General features: G+C 35.8%; 1 protein-coding gene and 1 long non-coding RNA gene across 2 annotated transcripts; both read left to right on the top strand.

The window, feature by feature from the left end:
- The first annotated feature begins 559 nt into the window (after window positions 1-559).
- On the top strand, window positions 560-6835 carry LOC143576011 (alpha-glucosidase-like). Its single transcript, XM_077060221.1, has 5 exons — window positions 560-851; window positions 2888-3567; window positions 3653-3883; window positions 4723-5369; window positions 5914-6835. Exons 1-5 carry the CDS (start codon window positions 652-654, stop codon window positions 6787-6789), a joined length of 2634 nt encoding a protein of 877 aa, XP_076916336.1. The 5' UTR covers window positions 560-651; the 3' UTR covers window positions 6790-6835.
- Window positions 6836-9153: 2318 nt separating this feature from the next.
- LOC143576010 (uncharacterized) lies at window positions 9154-9731 on the top strand. The gene is made up of 3 exons (XR_013142874.1): window positions 9154-9379; window positions 9463-9547; window positions 9651-9731. It is a non-coding gene; the product is annotated as an uncharacterized LOC143576010 (long non-coding RNA).
- The last annotated feature ends 3056 nt before the right edge of the window (window positions 9732-12787 follow it).

Raw genomic sequence — 12787 nt, 5'->3', positions numbered from 1 at the left:
CTATTATAATCATACCTAATTATACAAGTCATTCTCATGTGATTCTTCTTTATTTTTTTAAATGAATTCTTATAGCTCGTACTTTGTATAATTTTTAAAGGTGTTTTTTTAAATGAATTCTTATAGCTTATCCCACGTATAATTCTTCCCAGGTGTATTTTGCAAGCCCGGTTTTAAAAATAACCCACACACATCTGTGATGTCTGCAAATACCCACACACAAACGACTTATAATAATTACCGACTCATCTAAGAGACATAATTAATGGGTATATCATCTGAGGGACGATTTTCATAAATTTTAACGAACGTATAAAAATATTAAATATATAATTAACTAAAGAGTCAAGAATCAAGAAACATATCCATATTGGCTTTCTAAAGATATGGTGGTCCATGCATGAATAGATGTGTAGTGATCAATCATCAAAGTTTGTCGATTTAATCACATGGTTCAAGCTTGTTGACTTGCAAAAGTGTATTTTATTTATACATTTCATCAACAAAATATCTAATCTAGTCATCTCCATCAGCCGGCTCGTGTAACACATGAGACAAAACAAAGCATTTAAGAACCACTAGTGAGTGGTGTAATTGATTTTTGTACATTTTACAAAAAGGAGATTCAACTCCTATGAATCTAAATAAACAATGGCGTCAATAGTGGTTATATTATTACTACTGCTCTCAGTAACTGTTGCATATCAAGATAACCAACCGGAACCTATTGGTTATGGCTACTCTCTCCGATCTATTGGTGTCGGCAAAAATTCATTGGTAGCTGATCTTCAACTCAACAAGAAGTCTTCCGTGTTTGGACCGGACATCGATCAACTCCGGCTCATCGCTAGGTACATCTGTTTTCCTTAATTCTCAGTTGACTTATGAATCAAGCAACTTTTTGTTTTGAGCACAATTCATAGTTAGTGGCGTAGCTTGTTGTCTTTTTACTTTCTATTTTGATGTAACCGTGTTATTTTCTTATGAATTCTTTTTGAGTTAACTGCAGTTTTCGTCCTTGTTGTTTGTCCAAATCTGCGGTTTCAATCCAATGGTTTCAAATTTGCTATTTTCGTTCTTTTAATTTCATTTCACTTGCAATTAAACCCGAATTCACTAAACCCGTTAAGTTTGGTCGTTAAACTCATTAGCGTGTCCTTCACATGAGGCACTTTTGTCCTTTTTTTTCCCAAAATACACCCCGGCCCCTCACATGAGGGGCTTGCGAATTAGGACTGGGGTTTATTTGGGGTGAAAAAGGACAAAAATGTCCCTCACGTGAAGGACATGCTAATGGGTTTAACGACCAGACTTAACGGAATTAGTGAATTCGGGTTTAATTACAAGTGAAATGAAACCACAGGGACGAAAATCGTAAATTTGAAACTATTAGACTAAAACCGCAAATTTTGACAAACCATAAAAGACGAAAACTGCAGTTTACTCTTTTTTTTCTTTTTTTTTTCCTAATTTGGATTTGGAATTCAGCATTTTGTTCTGGTTATGGATTAGTTACATTTAAGTGGCAGTTTTACCTTTTTAGTATGCAACCAGAGTATGGATACTTGTGTATTGAGATCTCAAGACTCAGTTTTTTGTGTATAGTTTTGTAAATATATAAAATAAATTCCCATGGGAGAATTAAAACGAGTCAACGAGTCACCAACTGATGGAATTTAGGTCTCCGAGTCTACCAAGGTCGTTGTCGTTGGTAGTAAATGTTTTATCCACCAACGAACAAAAGTTCAGCTACCCGGGGTAATTAATGACAAAAGACGACCCCATACGTCAGTGATCGTAGGACAACACTACACATCCCAAGCCCACCATCTCTAATTCTAGGAAAACCCGCCGCTCGAATGCCCACGGTTGTATAAGCTGGTTAGGATCTGATTCGAACTTGAAACCTCACAGTCTCCCGTCCAAATATTCATTTCCCCTCCGATATTAGTTGTAATTATTGTAACATTTTTGGGCGACCTTTTGTATTCCAATTGATTAAAACGGGTGTTTTACCCGGCGCGTTGCGCTGGACAGGTCGGTAAAAACCTGGTGGTGATAAACCCTAACGTTTTCCGTCACGGGTGTTGAGGCAGTAAATCGACACAATGTCATCGTTTTCGGTTACTTGAATTTGACGTTAAACCCCAAAAACTAAATTCGTCAAATTAACATATAAAAAAATTAAATTATTCGACGTTATTTAGTCAGTAAACTCGCGCTGTGGTAAAAGCCAAGTTTTGTGGCGATAACTCGACACGAGTTCGGACGTCGTCTTCGGTTACTTTCGTTACAGTTCGGGTGTAAAAAACGGAAAAAAATATAAAAAATTGAGGTTGACCAATGGGTGGTGTCGATTGGTAAACCGCGGGTCAATAAAACTTGAGTGTTGTCAGTCGCGAACGTTGAGGTTGTGAGCCTACGCTTATTTGGTCGATTTCCGTTATGTTCATTACGATACCGAAATTAAAATAAAAAAAGAAAAAACAAAACAAAAATGCCAAGAACTAATTTGGCGCCGCCAAGTGACCCAATCAGCACTTAGTGGCCCCAAACTTGTTAAATGTTATATATAATAATATTGGACACATGACTAATGGCTATTATTATAACCATGAATCATTCTCATAATTTTAAAATCTATAACAAACTAATTGTTATAACATAAATGTTATGAAAGCTACACTATGAAACTCTCTAAAATGAAAACACTAAGAAATCAAATTGTTTAGATATGCCATAGTGACTGTTTTAGTGACAGATGAAATACATAAACCAGTAAATAAGGCATATTGACAATTATGCAATTTACTTAACATTTTATTTTTCATTTCATGAACTGTTTGTGAAAACAGAATTTGACATGTTAAATTTTTTGTTCTTGAAGCTTTGAAACAGGTGATCAACTAAGGATTCGAATAACTGATGCGAAAAACCAAAGATGGGAAATCCCGAACCAAGTTCTTCCACGCCAATTGCAACCTTATAATACATTACCACAACAATCTGATCACCCAGCCAACCTCATTCTCTCTGATCCCACCTCCGATCTCGTTCTAACGCTCCACAACACCACACAGTTCGGATTCACAGTCGCTCGTCGCTCTACTGACGATATACTATTCGATACCTCTGGCTATGTTCTCATTTTTAAAGACCAGTACCTTGAACTAACATCTTCAGTTCCTGCTCACCGCTCTAACATATACGGTTTTGGAGAGCATACAAAACATTCGTTTAAGTTAACACATAACCAGACTCTTACTCTTTGGAACGCTGATATTGGAAGCTCGAATCTGGATGTTAATCTGTATGGATCACATCCGTTTTATATGGATGTTAGATCGCCTGATTCGGATGGTAAAGTGTTGTCGGGTACAACTCATGGAGTATTGCTGCTTAATAGCAATGGCATGGATGTTGTGTATAGTGGTGATCGTATTACTTACAAGGTAATTGGTGGTGTTCTTGATTTCTATTTCTTTGCTGGACCGTTGCCCGAATTAGTCATGGATCAGTACACTCAACTCATCGGCAGACCGACTCCCATGCCTTATTGGTCATTTGGTGAGTTCATTTACAAAGCTTTGGAATGCCAATAATAATTATAACATAGTTCTTGAAGTTAATATGTGTTTCTATTTGTATATAGGGTTCCATCAATGTCGATATGGTTACAAGGATGTTCAAGATCTCGAGGGTGTTGTTGCTGGTTATGCAAAAGCCAAGATCCCATTAGAGGTTATCTGGACGGATATCGACTATATGGATGCTTACAAAGATTTCACACTAGATCCTATCAACTTCCCGTTGTCGAAAATGTCACCATTTGTTCAAAATCTTCACCAAAACGATCAGAAATACGTGATCATATTAGATCCAGGTATTCGTCTATCTATACTATATATAACACATAAGACATAGGCAAATTATGGCACCTACTTTTTAAGTAATTTACAAGTTGTAAATCATAAGTTACACTTTCTATAGCATGCAAGTTAGGGGCAAACTTGTTGATTAAAATATATTAATATATGTATAGAAATAGTACAACATTACCCCCTCAACTTTTATAAATTTAAGAAATACTTATAAATTTGAACCTTCATCTTTACCCATGTATTCCTTTTGATTTTAATTGTAAACCAACTTTCCACCAACGATTTTCCAATGACCGTAACTTTTTCATACATTAATATATTTCTTTAAAAAATTGCACCATAAAAACGAGCATTTTATTGTCTTTAATTTGGGTATGGTATTGCTATAGTTTTTTTCAGTAAAAAAAAATTAATACGTTACGTATGGGCGTTCACAATTCGGTTTTAACGGTTTCTAAGTTAAACCGTGAGCCAAATCGTTGGTTCGAGGTTTTTTATTATTGAAAACCGTAACTAAACCGTTGAAAATTTAAACTGAATCGTTAACGGTTTAGTTTCACGCACTGAGCTTCAATAATAAGTTTACAGACCTGGCTGGTTTTATATGCCTGATTTTCGGTATAAATCGTAAACCTACCCGTTTGCTATGGTTTGAACTTTCAGAAACCGGCTGACCAACAATGGTGATTGGTTTAAACGTTTTCACGGTTTCAAACGAACCTTGAACATCTATAATTGCTACATGATTACTATGATTTTTGTAGTATCCCGCCGCATCGCGCGGGCACCTTTCTAGTATATACAATAATTCTATACTTAATAATTTGTTATTTACTTTTAGGTATTAGTGTAAACACAACATATGAAACTTACATAAGGGGACTACAAGCTGATATTTATATAAAGCGTGACGGTAAACCTTATTTAGGCGAGGTTTGGCCCGGTATTGTTAATTTCCCGGATTTTTTAAACCCAAAAGGAGCAATCTTTTGGGGCGATGAGATCAAAAGGTTTCACGACGTTTTACCATTTGATGGCCTTTGGATTGACATGAATGAAGTATCGAATTTCATATCCTCGCCTCCGCTTCCATCGTCTAAACTTGATAATCCTCCTTACAAGATTAACAATGCTGGTTTCCAAAGGCCCATTAATGATAAAACCGTGCCTGCGAGTTCTCTGCATTTTGGCAATATCACTGCTTATGATGCCCATAATTTGTATGGATTTTTGGAAGCTAGAGCTACAAAGAATGCATTAATAGAAGTAACCGGTAAAAGGCCATTCGTACTCTCTAGATCGACATTTGTGGGGTCTGGTTTGTTTACGGCACACTGGACCGGGGACAATGCTGCCACGTGGGATGACTTGGCGTATTCCATTCCGAGCATATTGAGCTCCGGGTTGTTTGGTGTTCCAATGGTTGGTGCTGATATATGCGGTTTTTCTGGAAACACTACTGAAGAACTTTGCCAAAGGTGGATTCAGGTATACATCATTAACATGTTGGGATTTATTAATCTGTTATTAATCTCGCCATGGTTGCAAAAGTCGCTAGGCGGACCCTATGCGGTTGACTGGGGAGTTGGGTGTACTCGGAGTACTCGGGGAGTACTCGGAATTGGCAAATATAAAGAAAATTAATTTTTGAATATTATATAAATGTCAAATATCATAAGTATACTAATATTTATAACAAAATAAGTGAATATCAATATAAATAAGAAAAATACATTTTTAAATACTAAATTATTCAAAAATTTGCTAATCATTAACTAAAATAAGTGATATGCTTTTTCTAATATTATAGAAGTATGAATCATATTTTATTCCTAAAGTTAAAATCGGCTCAAGTTGACCGATTAGATGTGATTTTGGTTGATGTTGACCACATTTAATCAATTCTTAGTAACTAGGCGGAGTTGGAGAAACTCTCCTCGGCGCCATACCTTGTAACGAGTACTTGAAGAGTACTCGGCCTTGGAAACCTACTTTTACAACATTTATCTCGCTAACTTTGTTTAAATCTCAGTTAGGCGCCTTTTATCCTTTCGCAAGGGACCATTCTGATAAAGCAACCACACGACAAGAACTTTATCTTTGGGATTCGGTAGCTGCAACATCTCGAAAGGTGCTTGGATTGCGCTACCAAATGCTTCCTTACTTGTACACGTTAATGTACAACGCGCATTTAAAGGGGACTCCAATAGCACGACCAGTATTCTTCTCGTTCCCACAAGACACCAACACGTATGACATTAGCACTCAGTTTCTACTTGGCAAAGGTGTATTAGTGTCCCCGGTTTTGACGCCAAAAACATTTGAAGTCGATGCGTACTTCCCGTCTGGAAACTGGTTTGATTTGTTTAACTATTCCAGTGTGGTCAGTGTGGGCTCAGGGACCCGTGTTAAACTCGAAGCACCAGCTGACCGTGTAAATGTTCACATTCGTGAAGGGAACATATTGGTTTTACAAAAAGAAGCCTTGACTACAAAAGCAGCTAGGCGGACCCCGTTTCATATACTGGTTGTGGTTAGCAGCGTTGCCAATAGCACCGGGGAGCTGTTTTTGGATGACGGTGAGGAAACGGAGGTTCGTGGGTTAGGAGGAAAGTGGACTTTTGTGAGATTTACTAGCCAAGTTGTGGGGAAAAAAGTGACATTGAGATCAATTGTCGAAAATGGAAGTTTCGCGTTAAGTCAAAAGTGGATAATTGAAAAAGTGACGTTTATTGGGTTGGAAAATGCTTCAAGTACAACTAGTTGTGCTCTATGTACAAGCGCCAAGGCGGAAATGCATGGTGGGACAGTGACGGTTGGTGGTGGTGGACAATTTGGGATTGCGGAGATCTCAGATTTGTCAGTCTTTATAGGGGAAGAGTTTGAGTTAGAGTTGGATCTTCACTAATTCGATAATGTTAACAATTGCGACATATTTAAATAAAAATAAGGAGCTTATATGTTATGAAGAACATTTTGTTGGAAAATAAATCACAAACATGATTCTACAAAAGAATAAAAAAAATGCATGGTGTCCGATTCGATGGTTCCTTTTGAAGGATTTTATTTATTTATTTTTTTTTTTGAATTAGGTGGTTTAGGAAACTTTAATGGGAATTAGGTACGTGACATGACTTGCTTTGGAAACTATATATCCCACTGTTTTTTTTTTGAATGACCAACTAAGTAACGTTGAGTACTCTGTACGCGGCCATGAGTCCGGGCAGACGGAGCCCTTAGTGGTTCACCTATTGAGGGATTCCTCGAATAAAATCAGACCCCCACGCCTGCCAAACGGCACGACAGCCATGAGCCGGTAAAACCGGGTGAGATCAGGACTCGAACTTGACAAGCCAGGGTTATACCTCATATCTCCCATATAAATGGGTGATAGTGAGGTTTGAACCCCCTACCTCTCACTGGTAAAATGAATACTCTACCATTAAGCCAGATCCAATTTATATATCTAGGATGGAGGGACTTACTTTTATCTCTCCTAGTGACATGCATTTCTCTCTTTCAGTGGCATAACATATAAAAGAAAAATGATGGTCGGATGATAATGCACACGTGGAGGCTGATGATTAATCAGGCATCTAATAAGATGAAGGGATTGAATCAAACCTGCCATCTAAGATGAAAGGACTGAATCAAATATCATTATGCAAATTGGCCGCATGTATACGACATTTAGCTACAAGTTTTGTCACTTGTCACTCTCATATTAAACCTTACGGTTTTTAACAAATTTATAATAGTAAAATAATATTTACCATTCTTAAAATTTATGCTTTAAAAATTGTTAATTTAATATTTACTTCCTATTTTTTTTTCAACAATTTGATATTTATAATAATCTTTTACTTCAACGCTGTTTTAAAGACTATTGTACAACAACTAGGGGTGGCAAATGTGACCCATAGGTTGTATTAAAATGTATATGATGGGTCAAACTAAAAAAATGATTGAAACGAGTCAAAACGGGTTGACATTTGTTGAGTTTGTTTTTTTTTTTTTTTTTAATTTCCGCGCTAAGTTTTTTGGATTTGGAGGTGCTGCAATAGGGCTATCCAACACATGCTTGTTGTGTTTTCCAACTAGGCTGATTATAGTTTTGATGAATTTTTACTCAACGGAGCTGAGATCTAGATGATCTCATCCTACAAACCTCCTTTAAGTTAACATGCAATTGATTTTATTTAGCCTTAGTGGCAAATAATGGACAACATGTCTCTTGTTTTGACACTTGATTTCATGTTACAATTTGAATCCATTTCTCATTTGGACCATAATTAAAGCATACTCACCTCTCTTGAAATATTTAATCACAAACATGACACTTGGTGTAACCAATTCTGTTTGCTTTTGATGCATTGTAACTACAAAACGCAAATGAATATTGTTTTATCGTGTAGCTAAGTGATATAGCAATAAAATCAAATACTACGTTGCCATCAAGACACTGGACAAAACAAAACTTATGATTAAGGGTGAGTGTTTCTTGCAACTTTTGGAGTGAGTGAGTGCATATACAGTTTGTGTAACAATTAATACAACATCCAATTGTCATAATGGCATTGGGTCCGCAATCTACTGCATTTCATCTTCTTAAGCAGTCAGTATATACTACAAAAAATGATTTAACATATAATGAAATTTGCCTCTTGAGCATAAAGTAACTGACTAATGGTCAGTTGCGAACTTGCAAGTTACTGAATTATCTGGTAATCAAGTTAATTTATTTACATTGAATTGGATACCTTTACCCATGTGAGTTCTTATCATTCTATTATGTTATAAAAGCCCAATTGAGTTGCATTTTGTAAATGCAGCATTAGGAAACATGACCGAGGATGACTGGAGGTGGCACAGTTAAGGGAAGCGATTGGTTAGGTACTTTTCTTTTTACAAGTGATTGACTTGTATGGACTGCATCAAAACAATAAACTGAACTTCACCAGTATTAGTGTTCATGCATTATTTCAGATTCAGACAACACCTTTTCTTGCCCGTTCTCTTTGAACTCATACTTTTCTTATAGTATATATCGTTGAAAGAGATGCTTCTTGCTTTTTTTTCTTATGATGACAAAGGTTTTTCATTTCTATAGGTGATCAGGATGCCATTCAGTATATGTGTAGAGAAGCACCAAAAACAGCTTTAGAGCTTGAAAATTACGGTTTACCGTTTTCTCGAACCAAGGGAAAGATATACCAATGTGCATTTGGTGGTCAGAGTCTTGACTTTGGGCAAGGTTGGTATAATGGTTTTCTACTAATCATCTGAGTTATAATATTGAAGGAAAACTATCCATCTGTAAGTCTGTAACTTTCTCCCAGTTATTTCACCGGTGGACAAGCTTATTAGTTATTGGTGTGCTTGTGCTGCTGATAGAACCGGGCTTGCATTATTGCATACATTATATGGTCAGGCCATGAAACATAATACTCAGTTCTTTGTGGAATATTTTGCCTTGGATCTAATCATGGGTAGTGATGGTATGCCCAAACTTTATTTTATTTTATTTTGTTATGTTAATATATTTCAAAAATCAATTTAATCATATGAGTTGTTTTATCAGGTAGCTGCCAAGATGTTATTGCTCTTAACATGGAGGATGGAACATTACATCGGTTTTATGCTTCATCAACAATATTGGCAACTGGGTGAAAGTTTATTATTGAGCTTAACTTGGTTTCCATATAGGCTGTTGACCTGTCTTCCTATTATCTTATATCTATTTTTATTTTGTTTACAGGGTTATCGTAGAGCATATTTCTCAGCAGCTTCTGCTCATACTTGCACTGGAGACGGAAATGCTATGGTTGCACGTGCAGGCTTTCCTTGAGGTATACAAATGTTTTTTTTTTAATTTCTATAGATTTTTTTTATGATATTTGGATATAATCATTGTTTTTGGTTATTGTTTCAGGATCTTGAGTTTGTACAGTTTCATCCAACTCGTATATGTGGTCGATACTTGTTAACTAAATGACGCACATCAACACCTTATGAATTCTACTTGTAGTTGTTACCATGAAAATTAGTTTGATGCTATCACTAGCTTTAGGACACCTTGTAGCACAAAAGACCATACTGTAGATTTTTCTCCCCTATATATTGCTATTTTTGAAAGATTATGCTGGAAGTATTATTTTGGTCTCTTTCTTGTATGTTTTTACCAAGATCAATCATACCCTTCAATTTCAAAAGCAGGCATCTTTTCATTGTTAAAAGTTTGGTAGTGTAGATTCCAACAGTTAATCTGGTCATGCCCAATTTACAAGCACCAATAGTATTTGATTGTAAGGGAGTAAACTACAAGCACACCACTGTTCAAGGTATTAGTCATAGCTGCCCAATTTAAAACCGATCAGTATGTACGCAGCAACTATTTCATTAATTTTTTCTTGTATGACAGATTCATCTAGAGACTGCAGGTAGTCGTCCACTGTTAAATTTAGTGAATCACAGTACTTGCAAACCGCTTCGAATCTGTCACGTTCGTTGGCGGCAAAATACTTGTTGAGCTTGCTGTTGTGGAAGCATTTTTGTCGGCTCAGCCTACACGCGCTGCATGCGACAACCTTATCGGTGGGCGGTTTGGCAGGTTTGTTGTCAACCGAGGCGCGAGTTCAAGGTATTAGTCATAGCTGCTTAAATGCTAGGTGAATTAGTTGTAATATGTGATAGACTGATATCTATGCTTGAAACACACAAAAAAAAAGTGCATCAGTTCATTCATCAAAAGACATCAGTACATCATACCTATATTTTTTACAAAACTATACTATTTGTACCCTGCATTTTTAAACTGATCAGTATGTTAGCAGCAACAGTTGTTACTGCGTCTTCACTTTCAAGCCTAAGGGCTGTCAAGTGTTCAGTTAAATCAGCCAATTTCTTCGATATTTGAGAAAACAACGCACTGAGAAGTATCCATGTGGAGTGTTGACGTTTTTCTGATGGCTTGTTAAGACGATTCAAAAGATTAGCAGATCTTCCAAGCCTTCCCTGTAAATCACTAAAAGTAGCTTGCACATCAGACAAGCAGAAGCAAGGTGGTCCGACGGTGTGACCACTGCTGTTGGTGCATCACTCACATCTGTAGGAACGCGGTTCAGCTGTGGCTGTGGTGGCGATCCGTTACTACTTGTGAGGACCGTAAGTTGCTCTCTGATGGATTCTACATGGGTTGATATGTCATGCCACAGGTAATCATCCACAAAAGTCAACTCGGTGGGAAGCGGAGGTGAAGTTATGGCTGATAAGCGTGGAGCCAAATGTTTAACAGTGTTTTCTATCCATACCTTCATTAATGTATCTTCCTCATCATATAATGTATCAATGTTAACTTATTGAACACGAATTTCGTATCGGTTTTGCGACTAGATTCCTGGCTCTATGTTCGTATCTTAACATATTCACACCTACATTAATCACAAACCGCCTCATGCTTCTTGGATTCTCCGTGGGGAAAGTAGGGTTTAAGACTGCAACCTTCGAGGCACTTGATATGCTTTGACTGGCATGCCCCGCATGATGTACTCTTTGCTGCAAAATTAATTTAACATATATTATTGGCGGCAAAATCAATAAATGAGGTGCAACTTTTATAATTCAAATATGATATACATTATATATACATTGGCGCTTATACATATACCAGAATTAATCAAGAAACAAATTGAATGATCAAGAATTAAAATTGGATCATAGGAAAACTCATTCAAGAAATCAATTTAATTCAAATTATGAAATCATGAAACCCAGAGATACATTATACATATATTAACACTCATACAAATACCAGAATTAATCAAGAAACAAATTGGGTGACCAAGAAATTAAATTGGATCACAGGAAAATTCATTCAAGAAATCAAATAATGAAATCAATAAACCCATATTATATTCAAGATCAGAAACTCACATGTTATTGTTTGCTTTGAAAATCTATGTATGAATTCTTGATTGATCTTTGATAGTTGAAAGCTAGAATTTGAATTATTAAGAGAGGGTATAATATACGACTACTATTATATAGTTTTATAAACTTGATATGGGTAACTTATTAACCAGGTTTAAAAAATATTCAAATTAAGTCATTCAAGTTTAAAACACGTTTAAATTAAGTTACTCAACTTTTGAAACTTGGTTACGTGACATCTTTCCTACCAAAAAAGTTCTTTTCTTATATTATATTTTGGGTAGTAAGATTAAACAATCTGTTTTCAAAAGGTCGTTTCACAAAATGAGTTGTGTGTTATAATCACCGATCCTATACGTGTTGCATAATAATGTAATACTCAATAAAACAAATTTAAAAATTATAAAATCTACTTTTAACATGATTGGTTGTGCCTTCAAATAATTGATTATACAAAACTTGACAACTAAGTACGGATTAAATAAAATTATATCATGTTTTAGAATAACATAGAATCAATGAAGATATGATATAATGGAAGCAGACATGTAGATTTCACAGTTTTATATATCGTGACCTGATATCTTTATAACAACTATTTTAGATCTATACTATTTTATCCACTATGCGACTTGACCACTTTTTAATGCCCTGTATCTTTTATCAACATAAATTCAAATTAATGGACTAGTGTGATACTCAACTGTAAGACAAATTATAGCTTCACGAGCAACAACTCTCATGATGATAAATATTGCGATCTATTGGTGTTAAGAGCATACAATCACACATACATGACTACCAAGGTGTTTGGGATTTCTTATTTTAACTTCTAATTACTTTTCCAAAAAGTAGTAAATCACAAAAGTGTGACTTATCAACTTTTCCCCTCACATAAAAAACAATCCCAAACATATTATTACTTTTAAAAAAGTTAATAAGTTATTAATTGACTAAATATAAACAATCCCAAGCAC

Source organism: Bidens hawaiensis, unplaced genomic scaffold (assembly GCF_021521415.1).
Source record: "Bidens hawaiensis isolate Kalapana, Puna unplaced genomic scaffold, B.hawaiensis_p1.1 tig00027831_1, whole genome shotgun sequence".
In the NCBI taxonomy this organism is placed as follows: Eukaryota; Viridiplantae; Streptophyta; class Magnoliopsida; order Asterales; family Asteraceae; genus Bidens; species Bidens hawaiensis.
Note: the sequence above shows the minus strand (reverse complement) of the source record. Positions and strands in the feature narration are given on the sequence as shown.

Coding starts and splice junctions, on each gene's coding strand:
- LOC143576011 (XM_077060221.1), top strand. CDS start 652: ATGGCGTCAATAGTGGTTATATTATTACTACTGCTCTCAGTAACTGTT. Junction 852..2,887: donor CAACTCCGGCTCATCGCTAG/GTACATCTGTTT, acceptor TTGTTCTTGAAG/CTTTGAAACAGGTGATCAAC. Junction 3,884..4,722: donor CGTGATCATATTAGATCCAG/GTATTCGTCTAT, acceptor ATTTACTTTTAG/GTATTAGTGTAAACACAACA.